The sequence below is a fragment of the Bubalus kerabau genome, chromosome 18 (genome assembly GCF_029407905.1).
Source record: "Bubalus kerabau isolate K-KA32 ecotype Philippines breed swamp buffalo chromosome 18, PCC_UOA_SB_1v2, whole genome shotgun sequence".
NCBI lineage: Eukaryota > Metazoa > Chordata > Mammalia > Artiodactyla > Bovidae > Bubalus > Bubalus kerabau.
In genome coordinates, this window is record NC_073641.1 from 16,808,557 (window position 1) to 16,833,153 (window position 24,597).

Below are 24,597 nucleotides of genomic sequence, written 5' to 3' on the forward strand. Positions count from 1 at the left end.
CGAGTCTTTCGTATTTGCCATTCTCCGAGGGGTTAGAAGGATGACCTACAACCGCTGCCCCCAAGACTCTCTCCGCGGCACTTCTTGGCGGGTCCATGACGACCCAGGTGTCACCCCGAATCTGGGGGACTGCAGATTTTAAAATAGTGCATGTGCACGTGATCGGCATGGAGGAGATGAGGGTGGCGGAGTGGCTGGCACTCAGGCGAACGATTAACAGACACGATTCCCCCACATCTCCAAAGGGAAAAGAAAAAAAAGAAAAAAAGGAGACGCATTTTCCACCTACCATCTTGCAATCGTCCAGGGCTCGTTGGCTTTTGTGGGCGCTCTCGGAGCCGCTGCCCCTGCGATCCCAGTCCCCGCTCTGCAGCGGGGGCTTGCTGATCTGGAAGATTGAGGAGCGGGTGGACCGGCTGGGGCGCTTTTTGCGCCCATTCGGTGCAGAACTCATGCATACACATCCACCAAGCCGAAGCCGCTGGTGCAGTGCGCCCCGGCGCGGGCGGCCCGGTCGTTGCCCTGCGAGCCGCCGCCGAGCAGCCGGAGCTGGGACTCGAGGCGCGGCGCTCACAGGGTTGGGGCTGACTGCGCGGGTGGGTAACCTTCAGCTTGAAGGAGAGCCGGGGAAGCGCTGGCTGTGCCGTGCAGCATCGCTTCCACTAGAAGCGAGGAAGGGGCTCGGTCAAGTTCTGCTCAGCAACACTGCCGGCCCTGTCCCGGGAGCTGGGCGCTGGCGCGGGCTCGCACCGCTTTCCGCTCGGCATGGATCGCAAGGCTGGGCGAGAAGGAACACGCCGCCCGGCGGTTCCGAGTTTCCATTCAGATGGACAGTTTTCAAAAGCCTGCGCTGCCAGGTGGAGGGGGGCAGGGGGTGGGGGTGCAGCGGGGAGAGTGTCGCTCTAGCTTCGGGTGTCTTCCCACGGCGGCGGCGCTCCCCTCCCTCCCCAGTCACCAGGCCTGGAAGGGCTGGCTGTCCCCGAAGCAGGCAATTGGTTCTAATCCGCTGTCTTGATCCCTCGTCTCCACGGGGCTCGCCTGTTTGAGGATCCCAAATGAATCCGTGGCGGGACTGGCAGACGCAGGGAATCAGTCCGGCTGACGTGGTTCGCGGCCCGGCGCATCGATAGGATGGGAATACTAATGTGATCCGTCCATACAACCCCCTTCCCCCTCCAGGGCTTATGCACTTATCCAATCAAATCCCCGGGAACATCAATTGCAATATTACTTCATCGGCTCTATTATTAGAAACGAAAAGTGTCATCAGAGTGGAGCACATTGCCACTTGCTGGGACCTAAACCCAGATTCCAGATCAACCAGTGTGGGCTTTGAGGCCCTCGCCGTCAGAGACGTTCTGGGGCCACAGATGAGCAGAACCCATCGAGGAAGAAGTGAGGTTTTTACCTCAGAAGGAAGATCTCTTGATAACAGTATTTTAAAATAGCTTTGTTTCCCTGGGTTTTGTTGTGTTTTTGTTTTTGTCTTTTTCAGCATGTGCAGGGAGGGAAACCAGCAGCAGTGGGAGCAGAAGGCAAGAGGCCTTCAGTCAAACTGGTCCTCCAGCCATCCCATCCCATCTTAACTAGTGAAGTTTCTGGTCTTCCGTTCCAGAGGCTGAGTACCCAGCTCTGAGAGTTTCCCAGTGGAGGTCTGAACAAGAGCCAACAGGCCTCCCTGGACACTGGAAAGGCTCAGTTCTCTGTGGATCTCAGTGACTCAGAGGCCAAAGGAGGTGGCTCATGAAAGGGGTGCCCTGGAGTGAGTTCCTTGGCCATTTAAGTTCACCCTTAGCACTGACTTCCTAAGATTCTTCTGGAAGGAAGAGAGCTAGTGTGGGCATTCAACTCCAGTGCTCTGAGAATGCTTGTTCCCATGAACGGTTTGTTTGGAGGGGACAGATAAAGAAGTCTGTCACAGGGGAACTAGTTATGTGTTAAAAAACCTAATGAAGAACAAAACGGAAGTTTCTAGTCAGTCTCTTATGGGGTTATAGAGAGTATACAGAGAGGGAGAGTCAGAAATAGCCAAAGACTAATACCCTAAGGAGATGTTTCTAGATTTTTTTTTTTTTTTTTTTTTTTTTTTTGCAGGATGGATAAACATAACAGGGTAGTATAATAAGAAAGATATTTATTTTTTGTCCTCAGTTCCTGATGCAGAGCTCTTAAAACTCCTGTTATTTCCTCAGTGATAAGGGTGATACGGGGCTTCCTAGGTGAGACTGGTGGTAAAGAATCTACCTGCCAATACAGGAGATCTAAAAGACGTGGGTTTGATCCCTGGGTCAGGAAAATCCTCTGGAGAAGGAAATGGAAACCCACTCCAGGATTCTTGCCTGGAGAATTCCAGGGACAAGGAGCCTGGTGGGCTATGATCCATAGGGTGACAAAAAGTTAGACATGACTGAAGTGACTTAGCATACGTGCAAAGGTGATAGGAGCCCCTTGTCACCAGAAAGACCAAGCTTTGATTAGGCATTTGGAACTTTCAGCACCATCTCCCAGCTTCCACAGAAGGGAGAGAGGCTGGAGACTGATTTAATCACAAAGAGCCAATAATGTAATCAATCATGCCTACATAATGAAACCTCCATTAAAACCCCTAAACGATGGGGTTCAGGGAGCTTCTGTGTTGGTGAAGACATGGAGTTGCTGGGAAGGTGGCATACTCAGAGGGGGCATGGCATCTCCACCTCCCCACTCCCATACCTTACATACCTTACCCTACACATCTCTTTCTGAGTCATAATCTTTATGATAAACTGGTAAGTAAAGTGCATTCCTAAGTGCTGCGAGTCATGCTACCAAATTATCAAATCTGAGAGGGGTTTGTGGGAACTCTTGAATTTGTAGCCAAGTTGGACAGAAGTTAACTGCTGCTAACTTGGGGTATTGAATTTGTAGAGCACTCAGTTGATTTTGGAGAGTTGGAGAAATAGTGTTGAAAAAGAATCCACATATTTGTTTGGAGAGGAAAAAACTCTCACAGGGAATATTCAGCTGCATTTGCATTGTTATTAAGTCACTAAGTCATGTCCGACTCTTTGAGACCTCGTGGACTGCAGCACTCCAGGCTCCTCTGTCCTACACTTTCTCCTTGAGTTTGCTCAGATTCACGTCCATTGAGTCAGTGATGCTATCTAACCATCTTATTCTCTGCCGCCCTTTTCTACTTTTGTCTTCAATCTTTCCCATCATTACGGTCTTTTCCAATGAATTGACTTCACATTAGGTGGCCAAAGTATTGAGCTTTAGCAACAGTCCTTCCAGCCTTCACAAAAGATTGAAAATCAGTTTTCCCTAAGGCAGAGTCAAGGAGAGAAGCCTCAGCCCCCACCCCAGACTTTGTGTGCAGCAGCTGTCTTCCAGGTGTTTAGATGGTCAGAGACCAGGGTGAAGGGGTTGCCTCTTGGATGAGTCTCCACAAAGATAGGAAGATAAAGAGATTAATTCTTAGCCAACTCTGACTGTTCCTTGTGCCCCCCAGTCTCAATTTTCTCTCTACTTCCTCTGTGTAGGGAGGAGGGAGTGGAGAGCACATTAGAGATTTTGGTGAAATTTTCTGGGATCTGGTGAATGGTTGAGATGCTGAAGAAAGGTACAAGGAGGTGAAGGAAGGATAGATAATATTCATTTGTAAATTCAGTTTAGATCAGTTCAGTTGCTCAGTCATGTCTGACTCTTTGTGACCCCATGGACTGCAGCACACCAGGCTTCCCTGTCCATCACCAACTCTGGGAGCTTGCTCAAACTCATGTCCATCTAGCTGGTGATGCCATCCAACCATCTCATCCTCTGTCATCCCCTTCTCTTCCTGCCTTCAATCTTTCCCAGCATAAAGGTCTTTTCCAATGAGTCAGCTCTTCGCATCAGGTGGCCAAAGTATTGGAGCTTTAGCTTTCAGCATCAGTCCTTCCAATGAATAGTCAGGACTGATTTCCTTTAGGATTGACTGATTTGATCTCCTTGCAGTCCAAGGGTCTCTCAAGAGTCTTCTCCAACACCACAGTTCAAAAGCATCAATTCTTAAGCTCTCAGCTTTCTTTATGGTCCAACTCTCATATCCATACATGACTAGTGGAAAAACCATAGCTTTGACTAGAGGGACATTTGTCAGCAAAATGATGTCTCTGCTTTTTAATATGCTGTCTAGGTTGGTCATGGCTTTTCTTCCAAGGAGCAAGTGTCTTTTAATTTCATGGCTGCAGTTACCATCTGCAGTGTTTTTGGAGCCCAGGAAAAGAAAGTCTTTTACTGTAGCCATTCTTTCTTCATCTATTTGTCATGAAGTAATGGGACCAGATGCCATGATATTTGATTTTAGTATGTTGAGTTTTAAGCCAGAGTTTTTGCTCTTCTCTTTCACTTTCATCAAGAGGTTCTTTAGTTCCTCTTCACTTTCTGCCATAAGGGTGGTGTCTCTGCATATCTGAGGTTATTGATATTTCTCCCGGCAATCTTGTTCCAGCTTGGGCTTCATCCAGCCTGGCATTTCGCATGATGTACTCTGTATATAAGTTAAATAAGCAGAGTGACAATATACAGCCTTGACATACTCATTTTCCAATTTGGAACCAGTCCATTTTTCCATGTTCAGTTCTAACTGTTGCTTCTTGACCTGCATACAGATTTCTCAAAAGGCAGGTCAGGTGGCCTGGTGTTCCCATCTCTTGAAGAATTTTCCACTTTGTTGTGATCCACACAGTCTAACCTGGAGAAGGAAATGGCAACCCACTCCAGTATTCTTGCCTGGAGAATCTCATGGACAGAGGAGCCTGGCAGGAAATAGTCCATGAGGTTGCTGGAGTCAGACACGACTTAGCCACTAAAGAACACAGTCAAAGGCTTTGGCGTAGTCAACAAAGCAGAAGTAGATATTTTTCTAGAACTCTCTTGATTTTCTTTGATCTAATGGCTATTGGCAATTTGATCTCTGGCTCCTCTGCCTTTTCTAAATCCAACTTAAACATCTGCAAGTTCTCGGTTCACATACTATTGAAGCCTCGCTTGGAGAATTTTGAGAATTACTTTGCTAGTGTGAGATGAGTGCAATTGTGCAATAGTTTTAGTATTCTTTGGCATTGCCTTTCTTTGGGATTGGAATGAAAACTGACCTTTTCCAGTCCTATGGCCACTGCTGAGTTTTCCAAATTTGCTGGCATATTGAGTGCAGCACTTTCACAGCATCATCTTTTAGGATTTGGAATAGCTCAACTGGAATTCCATCACCTCCACTAGCTTTGTTTGCAGTGATGCTTCCTAAGGCCCACTTGACTTCACATTCCAGGATGTCTGGCTCTAGGCAAGTGATCACGCCATCATGGTTAATTGGGTCATTAAGATCCTTTCTATATAGTTGTGTGTATTCTTGTGCCACCTCTTCTTAATATCTTCTGCTTCTGTTAGGCCCATATGGTTTCTGTCCTTTATTGTGCCCTTCTTTGCTCAGAATGTTTTTGAAGAGATCTCTAGTCTTCCCCATTCTATTGTTTTCCTCTATTTCTTTGCATTGATCACTGAGGAAGGCTTTCTTATCTCTCCTTGCTATTCTTTGGAACTCTGTATTCAGATGGATATATCTTTCCTTTTCTCCTCTTTGTGTTACCACTACATACCTCTCTGCTCACTACCAAACTTAAAGAAAAGTCTATTCTAATCCAAGGTTGGTGGTGATTTCAAGAACTAACGGAAAAGGGACTGCATTTTAAGGTGTGTGGACCTTGGATAGAGGATAGAGCAAACTGGAGGTGAGTCTTCTGGAAATCTTTTGCCACCACTCTGCTATTTCATCCCCTGTCCCTGCAGGAAGGTACTGCCACCAGATTTAAGCATCTCCAAGCTCCTCAGTATTGGGTTTCTACTCCAGATACAACCATCTGGTTTCTACTCCCCCCCGCCCCCCCCCCCCCCACTTCTGCCTAGAGACCATTTCAACAAATTAAAAGAAAAAAGGCAACACAGTTGCACTGCCCTGTTTCTACGCTGGATTTTTCTCTGGAGGTAAGGGGAGGGGATGAATGGGTCAAATTCGATGGCACATCAGAAGGACTACAGATTAAAAAACCCGCTGGGGGATTAAGCAGAAATTGTCCTGTGTAGGTGCCCCTTGGCCCTCTCAGATACATAGCCCAAGGCACTTTCCTGAGAGGGAAGGAAAATAGCATCAATCCCAGAGCTGTCTCTCCCGGGGACAAATGCTGTAATCAGAATAGCTGCAGGCAGGCTTAGTTCCCTCACCTTCCCCCACATTCAAAACAGCATGAATTTACATTCCTGGGGCTGTCTGACTGCCAGATAGAAGGGTAGAGTGTAGTTGGAAATCCCACAAACAAGGGAACTTTTTCTAGTTATCTAGACCCAATTTCGGCACAATCCTGATAAAGGGTCCTCAGTAGCTGTCTAGCTTTGATCTAACTCACATCCTAGATTCATTCCAGTGTAAGATCCATCTTATGTTCATGTTCTCTCTATGGTAATTTTACAGAATTTGTTTTGATTTAGAATAGAGAATTAAAAAAAAAAAAAGAGTATTAGTGTGAATATGAACAACTGGTGTGTGTGTGAAAGTCGCTTAGTTGTGTCTGACTCTTTGCGACCCCATGGACTATACAGTCCAGGGAATTCTCCAGGCCAGAATACTGGAGTATAGCCTTTCCCATTCTATTGTTTCCCTTCTCTAGGGGACCTTCCCAACCCAGGGATCAAACCCAGGTTTCCTATATTGCAGGCGGATTCTTTACCATCTGAACAACTTGTATGTTTCTTCAAATGGATGCTATCAGAAACCACATTGAGACCCAAAGATGCTCATTCAACTTGGGCTGGTCAAAGATGAAAAAGGACCTTTTTGGTGTGGATCTGTGACAGAGGTGAAGAAAAATATATTGAATACTGAACCCTGAGAAATTGAAAAGATCTGAAGGAAATGATCAAGCTATTTTCTATTAGGGTCAAAAGAAATCCTGTTATTATGAAGAATTCAGTGAATAAACTATTTAATAAATGGTTTATTTCCACTAAAATCAGGAGAAAGTGCAATATATTGGAATACTTATTTACTAATTTCACAAAATTTTTTGAGTGTTTTTATTAGGTGCAGATCCATGTTTTATTGATCCTAAAGCTTATATAATTGGGGGGCCTTCTTTGAGAAAAAGAATTCAAAAAATTAAAATAAAAATTAGATATATGGTCTTGGGAGGAGCCTGTACAATTTGAGGTTCCCTGAAATTAGGCTTTGTTGCCTTCATGGTAGGGGCTTCCCAGTGGCTCAGTGGTAAAGAATCTACCAATGCAGGAGACACTGGAGACTTGGGTTCGATCTCTGGGTTGGGAAGATCCCCTGGTGGAGGAAATGGCAATACTCTAGTATTCTTGCCTAGAAAATCCCATGGGTCAGTGAAGCCTGAAGGGCTACAGTGCATGGGGTCACAGAGAGATATACATGACTTAGCAACTGAGCACACACACACCCCTTTATAGTAAATTGCCACATTTGTTTCTTATATGCACAGTGGGCATCTGGTGTTTTGCCTCTTCTGATTTTATTTTCCTTTTTCTGCTAATAGCATCTTAAATTTCCTTTGAGAAAACCTGTCTTCTCTCACTTTTTGTCACATGGCTCTTGGGTGGGCATATGACTCCAACCTGATCAAGAAGAGTACTACATTCTAGTCCACAAATAATTGGTTTATCAATGGGTATGAAATCTAAGCTGAAGTAGTGAACTGTAGATCTTGGGACTTTCTCTAGAACTATTATGTTGAAACATATGAAATTGCCATTACTCAACCATTTTTTACCTACATAAATGACAACTTTATATATTTCAACATAATATTAAGAGTTTCCTTGGGGCTGCTGAGGTGATGGGATGAAAGCCTGTAGCTTCTGGGGACTGCTTTTACTGCTTATGATCGACAGACTCCCTGAGAGCCAACCCAGAGAACATCAGAATGCAGAGATGGAGAAAGACAGATTTCTGGGGGAGTGGGCAAGGATAATTGACATCCAACATTATAGTGGTTTCAGGTGTACAAAATACTGATTCAATATTTATATATATATTGCAAAATGATCACCGAAACAAGTCTATAGATCTTCTTCAGCTTACTGCAATGGGGTTACTTCCCAATAAACCCATTGAAAGTTGAAAATATCATGTGAAAATGCATTTAATATGCTTAACCTACCAAACATCACAGCTTAGCCTAGCCTACCTTAAATGTGCTCAGAACACTTATATTAGCCTACAGTTGGGCAAAATCCTCTAACACATAGCCTATTTTACAATAAACTATTGACTATCTCATGTAATTTATCACATACTGTACTGAAAGTGAAAAACAGAATGATTGTGTGTGTACAGGGTGGTTGTGAGTATATTGGTTCTTTTTTCTTGTGGTAGTGTGGCTAACCAGGAGCTACTGGTGCCTGGCATAATAAGTGAGTATCATACTGCATATCAGCTAGCCTAGAAAAAGTAAAAAAAAAAAAAAAATTGTCCTTCAAACCATCTTGAGTCAGGACCATCTATAGTTAACATCCATCAACATACATAGTTACCTGTTAATTTTTCTTGTGATGAAAACTTTTAAGAGTCATTCTCTTAATGACTTTAAAATATGCAATACAGTATTATTAGGTATGGCTACCATGCTATACATTATATCCCCTTGACTTATTACTGGAAATTTGGACCTTTTGACTTCCTTTACCCATTTTACACACACCTCCCACCCCTCAATTCTGGTAACCACCCATCTGTTCTTTATATCTATGAGCTGGGCTTTTTCTTTTCTTTCTTTCTTTTTTTAAGATTCCACAAATAAGTGAGATTATATAGCATTTGTCTTTTTCTGTCTGATTTATTTCACTATCTCTCAAGGTCCATCCGTGTTGTTGCAAATGGCAAGATTTCATCCTTTTTATGGCTGAATAGTATTCCTTTGTGAGTGTGTCTCTGTGTGTGTATACCACAATTTCTTTAACCATTCATCTATTGATGAACATACATAGGTTCCATGTCTCAACTATCTTAAATAATGCTGCAGTGTACATGGCGATGCACATGTCTTTTCTAGTTAATGTTTTTGTTTTCTTCAGATACATATCCAAAGGTGGAATTGCTGGATCATATGGCAGTTCTCGGAGAAGGCAATGGCACCCCACTCCAGTACTCTTGCTTGGAAAATTCCATGGATGGAGGAGCCTGTTAGGCTGCAATCCATGGGGTTGCTAAGAGTCGGACACGACTGAGCGACTTCACTTTCACTTTTCACTTTCATGCATTGGAGAAGGAAATGGCAGCCCACTCCAGTGTTCTTGCCTGGAGAATCCCAGGGACGGGGGAGCCTGGTGGGCTGCCATCTATGGGGTCGCACAGAGTCGGACACGACTAAAGTGACTTAGCATAGCATGGTAGTTCTATTTGAATTTTTTGAGGAACATCCAAACCGTTTTCCACAGTGCCTGCACCAGTTTACATTCTCACCAAGAATGCACAAAAGTTCCATTTTCTCCACATCCATCCTCACCGTCTCTTGTTATTTCTTGTCTTTTCTATAACAGCCATTCTGATAGGCATGAAGCGCTATCTCATTGTGGCTTTATCTCATTTTAGATTTCTCTGATGATTAATGATGCAAAAAAACTTTTCATGTACTATTGGCCATCTGTATATCTTCTTTGGAAAAATGTCTATTCAGGTCTCCTTCACACTTTTAATTGGATTTTAAAAATCAATTTATTTCCTTTTGCTAATAAGTTGTATGTCTTCTTAATATATTTTGGATATTAACCACTTATTAGATATATCATTTAAAAATATTTTCTTCCATGCAGTAGGTTGCTTTTTCATTTCGTTGATGGTTTCCACTGTCATGCAGAAGATTTTCAGTCTGATATCATCACATCTATTTATTTATTTACTTTTGCTGTCAAACCTGAAAAATAATTGCCAAGACAGATAACAAGGAATTGATGCCTTTGTTTTCTTCTATGGGTTTTATGGTTTCAGGTCTTAAGTTCAAATCTTTGATCAATTTTGAATTAATTTTTAGATATGGTATAAAATAGTGGTCCAATTTCATTCTTTTGGATGTTGCTGTCCAGTGTTCTCAACAACATTTAATTTAGAGAGACTGTCCTGGTCCCATAGTGTATTTTTGACTGCTTTGTTATAAATTAACTTATTATATATGTGTAGATTTATTGTAGGGCTCTTTATTCTGTTCTGTTGATCTTTGCATCTGTTTTTATGCCAATACCATATTTATTTATTACTACAGCTTTGCAATGTAGTTTGAAATCAGGGAACATGATGCCTCCAGCTTTGTTTCTTTCTCAAGGTTTCTTTGGTTATTCAAGGTCGTTTATGGTTTTATACAAATTTTAGGATTATTTGTTCTATTTCTGTGAAAAACGCCATTGGAATATTGACAGCAATTGCATTGAATCTGTAGATTGCTTTGGATAATAGAAAACTTTAGCAATATAAATTCTTCCAATCTATGAGTACAAAATATCTTTCCATGTATTTGTGTCTTCCTCAATTTTTTTCATCAGTGTTTTACAGTTTTCAGTGTAAATAGGTCTTTCAGGTCCTTGGTTAAATTTGTTGCTAGATAATTTATATTTATTTTTATTTTGATGCAATTTCAGAGAGATTGATCCTTAACAATATTATTTCAGCACATGGATCCAATTTTGCCTTAAGTCAAAGTATACTTACAATTTCAGTTAGGTGAATCAAATCCCTTTTAAATTTAGTTAGTTTGAGTTACTGCCATTTGCAACCAAAAGAGTCCTGCTTAATATGATACATAAAGAATAATTTTGCACAAGTGGAAAATATATCAAATCAATTCATTATCTAATACTTAGTGTTCACTATGAGCAAGATGGTATGTTAAAGACTAGAGAGAATACAATAAAAGATATGATTCCTTCTATGGTACTTAAACACACACACATGAAATCATGAAGAATAAGATACATATTAGTGTTTTCTTTTTAGGAGGGAGTGAGATAGAAAGGAATAGCCTTATGGCTTTGCCAGGAGATGGGGGCCATAGTGGGATAATGCCCTAAAAACTGTATCCCAACCTGGAGAGGGTAGTGAGGAATTTTATAGTAAAGTTCAAAGAGGGCATGATCAACTCATGGATTCTTTGATTGCTTAATGGCAAGGTAAGTGGGAGTCAGCATCATCAAATTCTGGTTCCAGCCAGTCTGGGTTCTATGTGCTTGGGGGAAGCATACTTAACTTCTCCCACTCACTGTGGGCTTCATTGTTATTTGCCTTTGGAAAGGGAAGCCAGCCCTCGTTTTCTAGCTATTGACAATCAGTCAACTTACTTCACTACAACTCAGTATCAGTAGATTGGCGAGCCTATCCAAATTTGGTTTGGTAACAAGGGACTACTCCTGTCTGGACTCACTGAGGCTCAGGTTCTTTGTGTCTCAGCACAGAAAGAATTCGGTGAGAGACAAAGTGATAGGTAAGAAATTGATTTATTTAGAGAGAAACACAATCCACAGACAGAATGTGGGCCATCTCAGAAGGCAAGAGAAGCCTGGTGTTATTTTCTGATGTATATAAATACCTCAAGGGATGGGGTCAAGAGATGGGATCGACCTCTCTATAGGCTGGAGTTATTAGAAAAGGCTATATGTTGGAGTTGCATCCTGATAGTAATGCATCAGGATGCATCTCTATCATATACTCTAATGGTAGTCATTCCCTTCTCCAGGAGATCCTCCCAACCCTGGGATTGAACCTGGATCTACTGCATTGTGGGCAGATTCTTTACTATCTGAGCCACAAGGGCCCTTATACATGATAGGGGTGCTTCTTGAGTTAGGGATATGTAGAATCTGGATAGATGAAGAAGCAGGGAGAGCTCTTCAAGGGTTGGCTAGTAGTAGAGGAAAGGCACAAGAGAGGAGGGAAGTACATGAAGAGCCTGACCTGGATGTAAAAGAAGAAAGAGAGGCTAACATGAAAAGTGCTGTGGGTGAGGTCACAGAAATAGAATAAATGACTCGGTTCAGGAAAAGAAGGACGATGGTAGGTGAGAAGCAGAGCAAACAGTTTTCTTTGGATGACAGTAATGTACATGATTTGAGGCCCCATTGGGAAGCAGATACACCAAAGGACAAATCTGATGCCTACCACTGCCTTCCTATACTTTTAAAGGAATGGACTTTAAAAGTTAACTCCAGTGTTCTGAGGAATTGATGATGCAAATTATGGGCAGAGTGGGAGTTAGTGTTAGCTAAATAGGAAATGGTTCACATTACTTAGACCTTTTAGAGCAAAAAAGAGGAGTTTCATCTTTAATGTTTGGTTGGATAAGATCTTGGACAAAAGAGGACCACTGCCATTTCTTGATTATGTGAATTATAATATGAGGCAAGTAATGCTTTAAGAAAATTAATTTGGCAGTGATCGGTAGGATGCTATGGAATGAAGAGGTAGTGAAGCCATTTATTAGGCTATTACCATAATACAAGAGGACAAGGTGCCTGAGTGTGCCAGTAACAATCAGGAAGAAACTTTAAACTGTTTTCAGGTAAGTCCTCAGAAAAGGACTGACTAGAAAATAATAGAAACTGTTCAATGTAAAAAGAAATAGGAATTTCAATATCTCATGGAGATAACAAAACCCACTGACAGTCATCCCTGAAATGTGTATCTAACTGTGACTCTATGAGCTGTTCCTGCTTTGCATGCACAGAGGACATACACTCACTGGCCAGACTCTTTGTCCATGGATTCTATTGGGACCTCCTTCCCATTGACTACACCTCTTTCCGTGGCTCTGGCTTGTTTTTTATCTGCACCTTACCAAAGCTAGATGCTAAATCAGCCACTGCTTTTCTGGTCCCTCCAACCTTGTCTGCAGTGGCCATTCCTTCCGACACAACTTGGTTCTTTTAAGGACACTTCTGGGCCAGCCAAGTACGCTGAAACATGCACTGGAGAAACACTGCAGTGGACAGGCCGTGTCTGCAGAGCCAGTTCCTTAACTGACCTTCGACCCAGGTCATTTCTGGCCATTCCGTTTCCTGCTTTGCTTCCTTCTCTGCTTCTTCTTTGCTCTCTCATTCTCTCTTTCATTCTCTCTTCCCGTCTCTCCCTGTCTCTCTAATAATCACACAACTAACACAACTGTGACTTTTTCTTCTGCTAAACATAATGCATATCCAGATAGGGAGAAAGTCCTCTTTGTCCACCATCCCAGCCTCAGTTCTGTCCTTCCTCCCCAGAAATAATCCTCCTAATAATTTAGCTGTGCGGATCTTCTATCACACAACTGTATATTTACATGTGCCTGAAAAAAAAATGTAGTATCTTAGTGTTGTTTATATATATGTGTGTGTTTTATAGAAATTATATGTTGTATGCCTCATTCTGCAACATGCCTTTTTTTTTCCTATTTAACATTATGTCTTTGTAGAGGCTCCTGTATTCGTGCACCTCTCCTTCAATCTTGAACTTCTGCATGGTGTTCTGAATAATAGAAATATCACAGTTTACTAAATCATTCCCTAGCTGGAACATTTAGATTATTTCTAATATTTTAATATTATCAACAATGCTGCAATAAAATTGTAAGCAAGCCCTCTTCTTCATGTGTGAGTAAATATTTCATTAGTTATATGAAGAAGAGAATTGCTGGGTCATAGAATATATATATTTATATTTGTAAGAGACATTCTGAAATGTCTTTTCAAAGTGGCCATATCAAGTTATATGGTATGCTATCTAGTTATGAAAGTACCTGCTTTCCCACAAACTGGTCAGTTTGATATCATTAAACTTTTAAATTTGTGTGAATTTGACTTTCTCTCTTGATGCTATATTCTTACCTCTCCACCTTCCAGTCTCTCTTCCCAGGATTTCACTGATTTAGTCCCCCTTAAAAAAGAATCTCTGTAGACAGACACTCTATAGCCTGGTTATGATTCCCTCCACACATTCATATACCACTCTTCTACCCATCATGGTCCCAGGACTCCTGCTCACATAAGTAGCCCTGAGTGGGTCAGTCTATCTGTGAAGGGTGGGCTTCCAAATTGCTTACTGTTAGGGAAAATAGGTAGGTCAGGGATGAGAGAAAAGAGTAAAAGGTGAATTCACATTTCCTAGTCTGAAAAACTGTAAACTGGAGCTTTTCCTGATAAATTTGAATAATTAAAGATATGAGGGCTAGAGATGAAAATTTAGAAGTTAGAAGCAAAGAAAGGTCAGGGAAGTCTTGAGAATGATGTGTGTCCAGGAAGTAGTAAGTATAGAAAACGAAAAAGGGAGAGGGATGATTAAATCTCAAGACATGTCATCAGATAAGAGACGGGATACAGGAAAGAGACAGCAGAGGGATAGAGAAGGGACTGCCGGAAGACAGCGAGAAACCGCTGGATGCAGTTTGACTCATGTGTCAAACTGACATCAAGCGTGATGGGCAAAGTCAAGGTGTGAGCTGCCTGTTGTCCCAGAGAGACTTAGAGAAATACTTTTTGGCACGAAGAGGTCATTGTGGAAAGTTGTGTAAATCTAAGGAACAAAAGGAACAAAACCTAAATTGTAAATGAGCAAAGAGGGTGAGACATGGAAGAAGCAGGCAGGGACCATAAGTATGATGGGAAGGACAGAGATAGGACAGTTGTTACAGTATGGCAGATTCTGATAAGTATGTGGTTACCTTTTAAAGGATGTGTTTGGAAAGGCTTCCCTGGTAGCTCAGTTGTTAAAGAATTTGCCTGCAAACAGGAGACCCCAATTCGATTACTGGGTCAGGAAGATCTGCAGGAGAAGGGATAGGCTACCCACTCCAGTATTGTGGCCTGGGGAATTCCATCGACTGTATAGTCCATGAGGTGGCAAAAAGTCAGACACAACTGAGCAACTTTCACTTTGGAAGAAAAAGGTAAAACCAGTGGGTAACCACTGGTTTTAATAAAAGTTGCATTAACAGAAAGACATAATTACAGAAAAAGGTATCAGAGGAGAGAAGAATATAGTCTACCATGCAAAGGAATGGAAAGCTACAGATTTTTCTGCAAATGAAAACAGTGTGGATAATCTTTCCTAGAGTCTTTAATAGGAATTCCAGTGTTGCTGATCTCAGTTTAACACTGAAAATAAAATCCATGTTTAAAGTATTTAGGTCCTTAGGATAGGTTAATAAAATAATCTCTTGAATAAATAAAGGCTACAAAATAACACCATTAGATGGCTCTGAGTATTGAGGCAGTTGAACTCCTGCGTTTTCAATCCAATTACTGAAATTCTGATGTATAGGTGGGTGGTAAAGGACATTCAGAGTCTCCCACTAGGAAGGCCAGCTCAAAATCTCACTTGTATTTTTTTCTCCAAGGTTGGTTCTGGAAGAAGATACTACAGTTCCTTACAATTACCTGTTCTGAAGGCAATGGCACCCCACTCCAGTACTCTTGCCTGGAAAATCCCATGGATGGAGGAGATGGGAAGGCTGGAGTCCATGGGGTCACTGAGGGTTGGACACGACTGAGCGACTTCCCTTTCACTTTTCACTTTCATGCATTGGAGAAGGCAATGGCAACCCACTCCAGTGTTCTTGCCTGGAGAATCCCAGGGACGGGGGAGCCTGGTGGGCTGCCGCCTATGGGGTCGCACAGAGTCGGACACGACTGAAGCAAATTAGCAGTAGCAGCAAGCAACAAACTTTGCAGTCAGGGCATTGTTCTTTCTGCATATTCTAAATTTTTTCCTGGAGCAATTTAATTTCATTTCCTTAGTGAATATAGGAAATACAGAGCATTTGGTGCCAGACTGGAAGTAAGATGGATGAGTTAAAATAAAAACTCCTTTTCCAAAATATGATGTAGCTAAATCTTTTAGACTCTGACAGAAATGGGGAGAGAATTAGGTTGAGAGAGCATCCCTTAACTCCAAGGCATAGAAGGTCTCGGATTTTTCCTCCCTGAAGGAATTGGGGAATAAGAGGGTGCTTCCAGGGAAGGTAAGATGGAGATTTCTACGTCAGACTAGGATAGATTCCAGCCCCTCCCACCTGGCTTGTTCTGCCCTCGGTCCCTTTCTGTGGAAGTTGGAAGGATGAATCTGATGTCTCTCTTCTGATTGTCTGGCAGGAGGAGAGAGTGTTTGACTTCCAGTCTGGCAGCAAATGCCGTTGCAGTACCTCTGGCTCATTCAAAACTGCCAGTGCAGACTCCATCACTAGTTCTACTGACTCGCTGCCCGACCAAGGGTACAACGAGGCCGCCATCCTCTTTATAGGAACCCTTACCTTCTTAAAGAGTCATATCAGGCCACCGATCAGGTTTTTTCCTTCCAGGCAAAAATAATTCAGTTCCCGCATCCTTCCCTCAAAGATGTATACAAACATTTTTTAAACTTCAAAATAATTGAAACTAATTTCTATAATAAGGCCTCTAATAATAGTGTGCTTAAAGTAAAAGTCATTTCTTTTTTTTTTTTTAATTTTATTTTATTTTTAAACTTTACATAACTGTATTAGTTTTGCCAAATATCAAAATGAATCTGCCACGGGTATACATGTGTTCCCCATCCTGAACCCTCCTCCCTCCTCCCTCCCCATTCCATCCCTCTGGGTCGTCCCAGTGCACCAGCCCCAAGCATCCAGTATCGTGCATCGAACCTGGACTGGCAACTCGTTTTATTTCTTATACCTTCGTATTATAGCTAATACATTGAGGCTCTAACTACTGCTTTTAAAATTAAATAACTGCTTTAATAATCTATGTGATCCAAATGACAGGAAATCATTCTCACCTTATATGATGATATTAGTAAGAGAAAATTTGTAGCAATAGACTTTTAAATCAGGCCAAAAAAAAAGGCATTAAATAGATAAGACAGAAATAAAGGTTGTTAACCAGAAATCTTAAAAGGAAAGACCTTTGTTTTAGTGCTTGACTGTTTTTTTGTGTGTGCATTAAAAGGAGCTAATGATTCTCTCCCTTTTATAAATCACATCTGCCTTGTTAATCTGTAATTATAATTGCAATGAAAATTACTAAAAAGTTCTTAGATAAATAGACTGGGAAGGACTCCACATCTGGAGGAAATGTCTGAATCTGCATAGCCAAGGGTATAGTGAGGAAGAAGAAACTGGTAGAGAATGATTGATAGATGATCCTTCATTATAAGACTAAAAGACAACAGAGACGTTCAGCTTTGTACAATATGCTGAAAGCATCATCAACAAAACCTTACTGGATGTCTGGTGTTTTTAGACTCTCAGAGACATGCAAACATATATTTAAGATGGCAAGTGCTAAACGTCAAATCTCATGCCTGGCAGGGAGGGATTCCCGGAATCTTGGTAGTATTGGCTGACAGAGAAGAGGAAGAAGAAAGTCTAGACAGGAATTGGAAACAGGAGAACTGATCTTTGGTGGGGAACTATCTGTTAATTACATTGTGTCCGAAGAGGCAGGACAATGTTGGTATAATTAGTATTACCCCAAGTGTTCATGGAGGTCTAACTTAGTGGGGTCATGTTAAAAAATATGACTGATGTACCTACTAGTTGCTGGGGATGCAAAGACAAATAAGGCAAATCCCTGCCAAAGAGAAATTTATAACAACAGAAGTGGAAATGATAATATACAGGGTGGCAGAACCATCTGTAAAAGAAGTCTGTTGTTAGTGAGCCTCCCAACAGACAGGGAACATGGAAGGAGGCTGACAAGAGCTCAAAAACCTGGGAGATCATACAGAAGTGGACTGAAATATAGAGCTGGATTCCATTTTCTAGAAGGAACTGGAGAGCTGAAGAAAAATTTGAAGCAGAAGGTCAGTGATATGGGTGATGCCAACAGTCTCGGACACAGACAAAGGCTGTAATTCAATGAACACATTGGTATACGAATGTATCCACACCAGGGTGAATGAAAAATATTGCCTGCTGCATCATTAAATAAGGGATGTTGCAGCCATCAAGTCATGACATTACAGTCGTCCCTGTAGGATGCCTGCCACCTGGCAGTCAACTGCTACAGCCACTCCTAGCAGAGCACCCTGAGAAAACCCAGGGTGAGAAAGGACATGATCCTGGCCACAGATAGCTGAGAGGCATGTCAAAGGAAGGATTTCAGTGATTCCAGACTCTTGCATCTTTCATATATAGAAAAGCGATAAATTCCTTGAGATATATGTTTCTTTTTTTAATTAACAGTAATCTTTTAATTTTACAAGTATTTGGTCTTCGTTGGAAAGACCCCCATATACCCTGGCTCTCCTCCCACTTCCTCTTCGGAATAGTCTCTCAGAGTGATAGGAGATGCAGTGTCCTGGGCTTAAGTCTTCAGTTTTGTCTGCTGAGTAAAACATAACTCTCAACTTTTAGGCTGTACATTTTTTTTTCCTCCAGATGACACCAGGTATCTAGCCTTGGCCAACGAGACTGATTTTATTTTTTTATTATTTTTTAATTTTTGGCTGTGATGGGTCTTTATTGCAGTGCTCAGGCTCTTTATTGTGGCATGAAATCTTCTCTAGTTATAGTGCATGGTCTCTGTAGCTGTGGCAGGGGGCTCAGTAGTTGCAGCACATGGGCCTAGTTACCCCGCGGCATGTGGGATCTTAGTTCCCAGACAAAGGTCGAACACAGTCCCCTGCATTGGAAGACGAATTCTTTACCACTGGACCATGAGGGAAGTTCCAAGACTGATTTTATTTTTTATTTTTTTAACCTTTTTATTTTATATTGGAGTATAGCCAATTAACAATGTTGTGGAATAGTTTCAAGTGAAGAGCAAAGGGACTCCGCCATACATATACATGTATCCATTTTCCCCTAAACTCCCCTCCCATCCAGGCTGCCATGTAATATTGAGTTCCCTGTGCTATACAGTAGGACCTTGTTGGTTATCTGTTTTAAATATAGCAGTGAGTACAGGCCAAGACTGTTTTAGATCTGGAGACTTCTTGTGTACTACCTGTCTTAGAGAGGAGTGTCTTGGAAGCTGGCAGTAGAGCTGAACTGGTTCATGACACGTAATTTGACTACAGCTGGGGAAGAGGGGTGCTCAAATTTATTACTAAAAGAATAGTGGGACCAATTGCCCATAGAGGAAGGAGCCAGCAGACTGCTGAATTTGTAAAGAAAATTTGGGGGAATAGATGAAATTTAAGGTCTTGCAGTCTTGAAGAAAAAGGATGGGGCTTAGATAGGGAGAAGAAATGGGGAAAGCATTCAAGGCAGGGGAATTGGTATAAACAAAAGCACAAGAAGGGGTTCAAATGCACACAGTATGTATGGGAATGATAAGTACATCAGCTTGGCTGGATCAGAGGGTTTGTATAAGCAAATAATAATCAAGTAGATTGGAAAAGTGGGTTGGAGCCAGATTGTAAAAGACCCTGAAATACCATGCTAAGTATTTTGGACTGCATCCTATAAACAATAGAGAAAATTGATATTATTTTTCAGTTTGGAGTGGAAGTCTAGTAATATTTTGAGAAGGTTAATCTGGTATCAGTGTATGGAATGGGTAAGGTAGAGGTTAGAATGAGAAAGAGTGTTGCCATTAAGATAGTGGAGCCTGGGATTCCATAGAAGTGGTGGAAAGGAACGAGGAGCTGTAAGAGGCATTACAAAGGAAGACTTTATAGGAGGTATTAAGAATGCCTCCACAATTTTATAGTCAGGAGGATGAATAATGATGAAACCATGCCTGAAATCTCAAACTCCAGAGGAGAAGCTGGTTTCATGGGAAAATAATTAGCTTAGATTTACATGTGTTAAACTGAGGTGATAATAATACAGGTCATTATAAATGCCAGGCCTGAAACTCAGTAAAGAAATTATGGTTTAAGTTGTATGTCTGAGAATCCTCCTAACAGAAGTGAAAGTTTAAGCCTGGAGAATAAATGATTCTCCAGGAAAATGTGTAGAACACTGACTCTCCACCCAGGCCATGTATTATAGTCACCGGTGCAGTGGAGCAGATGTTTCTGCTTGCCCCCTCTTGTGCTCACAGAAGACCTCTGTTCCTTTTAGGAGCTGTCTCTGCTTCTCTCCCTGTGATTCTGTTTGTGCGCAGGGGAAGGCAACAATTATGGGATCTTCTCTTCATCATAAAGGAGAGCCTGCAACCCAATACAGACAATCAGAGCATCTAGCTTCTAATCCTAGTGACTGGTCCAAAGGTAGGGACATGACCCAGCGCCATCTTAGTACTTAGCTTGTTGCTGCTAAGTCGCTTCAGTCGTGTCCGACTCTATGCGACCCCATAGACGGCAGCCCACCAGATTCCTCCGTCCTTGGGATTCTCCAGGCAAGAACACTGGAGTGGGTTGCCATTTCCTTCTCCAGTGCATGAAAGTGAAAAGTGAAAGTGAAGTTAAACAGCCGTATCCAACTCTTAGCAACCCCATGGACTGCAGCCTACCAGGCTCCTCTGTCCATGGGATTTTCCAGGCGAGAGTACTGGAGTGGGGTGCCATTGCCTTCTCCCAGATTTTCTTTTAAACATCCTCAAAAAGTACTGACAACTCTGCCAAAAAATGGCCAAGTATGATAACCAATATTTGCAGTATTTCATGTTCTCTAAAGGTAGCCCAAGGTAAAGTGGGCCCAACCATTTCTCTGTAACCACTAACTGTGGATGATGAGAACCAGAAGCTTCCTATGTTCCGCTCTTCCACCACGTAAAGAAAGCCTGCCTGACAATGAAGCCACCTCATAGGGAAGCAAAGGTGGTCCTAATGACATCATTTGAATCCCTAGAACAAGGAGTTCTTGCATGTAGTCCTACCACATATCTGCTAACATGACCACTTCATTTATATGCCATCATATCACACTGGGCACAGTAATCCAAGTCTATGCTCTGACCAGTAACGCTAAAGAAGCTGAAGTTGAATGGTTCTATGAAGACCTACAAGACCTCCTAGAACTAATGCCCCAAAAAGATGTCCTTCTCATTATAGGGAACTGGAAAGCAAAAGTAGGAAGTCAAGAGATACCTGCAGTAACAGGCAAATTTGGCCTTGGAGTACAGAATGAAGCAGGGCAAAGGCTAACAGAGTTTTGCAAGATAACGCACTGGTCATAGCAAACACCCGCTTCCAACAACACAAGACTCTATACATGGATATCACTAGATGGTCAATACTGATATCAGATTAATTATGTTCTTTGCAGCCAGAATGGAGAAGCTCTATACAGTCAGCAAAAACAAGACCAGGAGCTGACTGTGGCTCAGATCATGAACTCCTTATTGCCAAATTCAGACTTAAATTGAAGAAAGTAGGGAAAAACCACTAGACCATTCAGGTATGACTTAACAACTCCCTTATGGTTATACAGTGGAAGTGAGAAATAGATTTAAGGAATTAGATCTGATAGAGTGCCTGAAGAACTATGAACAGGGGTTCATGACATTGTACAGGAGGTAGGGATCAAGACCATCCCCAAGAAAAAATGCAAAAAGGCAAAATGGTTGTCTGAGAAGGCCTTACAAATAGCTGTGAAAAGAAGAGAAACTAAAGGCAAAGGAGAAAAGGAAAGATATTCCCATTTGAACGCAGAGTTCCAAAGAATAGCAAGGAGATAAGAAAGCCTTCTTCAGTGATCAATGCAAAGAAATAAAGGAAAACAATAGAATGGGAAAGACTATAGATCTCTTCAAGAAAATTAGAAATACCAAGGGAACATTTCATGCAAAGATGGGTCAATAAAGGACAGAAATGGTATGGGCCTAATAGAAGCAGAAGATATTAAGAAGAGGTGGCAAGAATACACAGAAGAACTATACAAAAAAGATCTTCACGACCCAGATAATCACAATGGTGTGATCACTCACCTAGAGCCAGATGTCCTGGAATGTGAAGTCAAGTGGGCCTTAGGAAATATCACTATGAACAAAGCTGGTGGAGGTGATTAAATTCCAGTTGAGCTATTTCAAATCCTAACAGGTGATGCTGTGAAAGTGTTGCACTCAATATGCCAGCAAATTTGGAAAACTCAGCAGTGGCCACAGAACTGGAAAAGGTCAGTTTTCATTCCAATCCCAAAGAATGGCAATGCCAAAGAGTGTTCAAACTACCACACAATTGCATTCATCTCATATGCTAGCAAAGTAATGCTCAAAATTCTCCAAGACAGGCTTCAACAGTACATGAACCATGAACTTCCTGATGTTCAAGCTGGATTTAGAAAAGGCAGAGGATCCAGAGATCAAATTGCCAACATCTACTGGATCATCGAAAAAGCAAGAGAGTGCCAGAAAAACATCTATTTCTGCTTTATTGACTACGCCAAAGCCTTTGACTGTGTGGATCACAGCAAACTGTGGAAAATTCTGAAAGAGATGGGAATATCAGACCACCTACCTGCCTCCTGAGAAATCTGTATGCAGGTCAAGAAGCAACAGTTAGAACTGGACATGGAACCACAGACTGGTTCCAAATAAGGAAAGGAGTACGTCAAGGCTGTATGTTGTCACCCTGCTTATTTAACTTATATGCAGAGTACATCATGAGAAACGCTGGACTGGAAGACACACAAGCTGGAATCACGATTGCCAGGAGAAATATCAATAACCTCAGGTATGCAGATGACACCACCCTTAATGGCAGAAAGTGAAGAGGAACTAAAAAGCCTCTTGATGAAAGTGAAAGAGGAGAGTGAAAAAGTTAGCTTAAAACTCAACATTCAGAAAACTAAGATCATGGCATCCGGTCTGACCACTTAATGGCAAATAGATGGAGAAACAATGGAAACAGTGAGAGACTTTATTTTTTTGAGCTCCCAAAACACTGCAGATGGTAATTGCAGCCATGAAATTAAAAGACACTTGCTCCTTGGAAGAAAAGCTGTGACCAACCTAGGCAGCATATGAAAAAGCAGAGACATTGCTTTTACCAAGAGGTCTGTCTAGTCAAAGCTATGGTTTTTCCAGTAGTCACTTAGGTATGTGAGAGCTGGACTATAAGGAAAGCTGAGTGCTGAAGAATTGATGCTTTTGAACTGCGGTGCTGGAGTAGACTCTTGAGAGTCCCTTGGACTGCAAGGAAATCCAATCAGTCAATCCTAAAGGAAATTAGTCCTGAATATTCATTGGAATATTCAATGTTGGAATACTGATGCTGAAGCTGAAACTCCAATTCTTTGGCCACCTGATGTGAGGAACCGACTCATTGGAAAAGACCCTGATGCTGGGAAAGATTGAAGGCAGGAGGAGAAGGGGACAAAAGAGGATAAGATGATTGGATGGCATCACTGACACAATGGACATGAGTTTGAGTAGGCTCCAGGAGTTAGTGACGGACTGGGAAGCCTGGGGTGCTGCAGTCCATGAGGTCACAAAGAGCTGGACACAGCTGAGTGACTGAACTGAACTGGCCTGATCACACTGTGGAGGTGGGTTGAGTGGGAGAGCACTGACAAGGGCTGCCTAACACTAACTGGCTGAGTCACTTTTGGTTGTTTCCATCTTTGTAATGAAGGAATAGTTCTGTGTTTTGATTGCAGTGGTAGTTACACAAAACTACTCATGTGATAAAATGACGGCTCCATACACACTCATTGTGCCAATGTCAGTCTCCTGGTTTTGATACTGCGCTATGGTTATTTAAAATGTAAACGAACTGTGGGAGACTGAGCAAAAGGAAGCTTTTCAACTTTCTGTAAATCCACAATTCCGCCTATATCTTTTAAACTATTTGTAAATCTATAATAATTTCAAAGTAAAAATCTTTAAAAATTGCTGCTTATGGGAGACATTTAAATATAAAGATATAGAAAAGTGAAAAGTCTAAAAGTTAAAGCTGAGAAAATATATTCCATGCAAATAATAACAAAAATTAAGTTAACAGATTTGTTACTGTCAGAAATAAGTAGATTTTAAAATAAGACTCATCTCACATGCTAGTAAAGTAATGCTCAAAATTCTCCAAGCCAGGCTTCAGCAATATGTGAACCATGAACTTCCTGATGTTCAAGCTGGTTTTAGAAAAGGCAGAGGAACCAGAGATCAAATTGCCAACATCTGCTGGATCATGGAAAAAGCAAGAGAGTTCCAGAAAAACATCTATTTCTGCTTTCTTGACTATGCCAAAGCCTTTGACTGTGTGGATCACAATAAACTGTGGAAAATTCTGAAAGAGATGGGAATACCAGACCACCTGACCTGCCTCTTGAGAAATGTGTATGCAGGTCAGGAAGCAACAGTTAGAACTGGACATGGAACAACAGACTGGTGCCAAATAGGAAAAGGAGTACATCAAAGCTGTATATTGTCACCCTGCTTATTTAACTTATATGCAGAGTACATCATGAGAAACACTGGACTGGAAGAAGCACAAGCTGGAATCCAGATTGCCAGGAGAAATATTAATGACCTCAGATATGCAGATGACACCACCCTTATGGCAGAAAGTGAAGAGGAACTAAAAAGCCTTTTGATGAAAGTAAAAGTGGAGAGTGAAAAAGTTGGCTTAAAGCTCAACATTCAGAAAACGAAGATCATGGCATCAGGTTCCATCACTTCATGGGAAATAGATGGGGAAACAGTGGAAACAGTGTCAGACTTTATTTTGGGGGGCTCCAGAAT

The 24,597-nt window shown here is 41.7% G+C and overlaps 1 protein-coding gene across 1 annotated transcript in view; it reads right to left on the minus strand.

Moving 5' to 3' along the window:
* Nucleotides 1-1,039, minus strand: part of RGS7BP (regulator of G protein signaling 7 binding protein) — a 107,090-nt gene extending 106,051 nt beyond the window's left edge. The window contains exon 1 of the mRNA XM_055554637.1: nt 290-1,039. Within this exon, the coding sequence (XP_055410612.1) occupies nt 290-454 (165 nt within the window). The 5' untranslated portion in view covers nt 455-1,039. The remainder of the gene's footprint in view (nt 1-289) is intronic.
* Nucleotides 1,040-24,597: the final 23,558 nt, after the last annotated feature.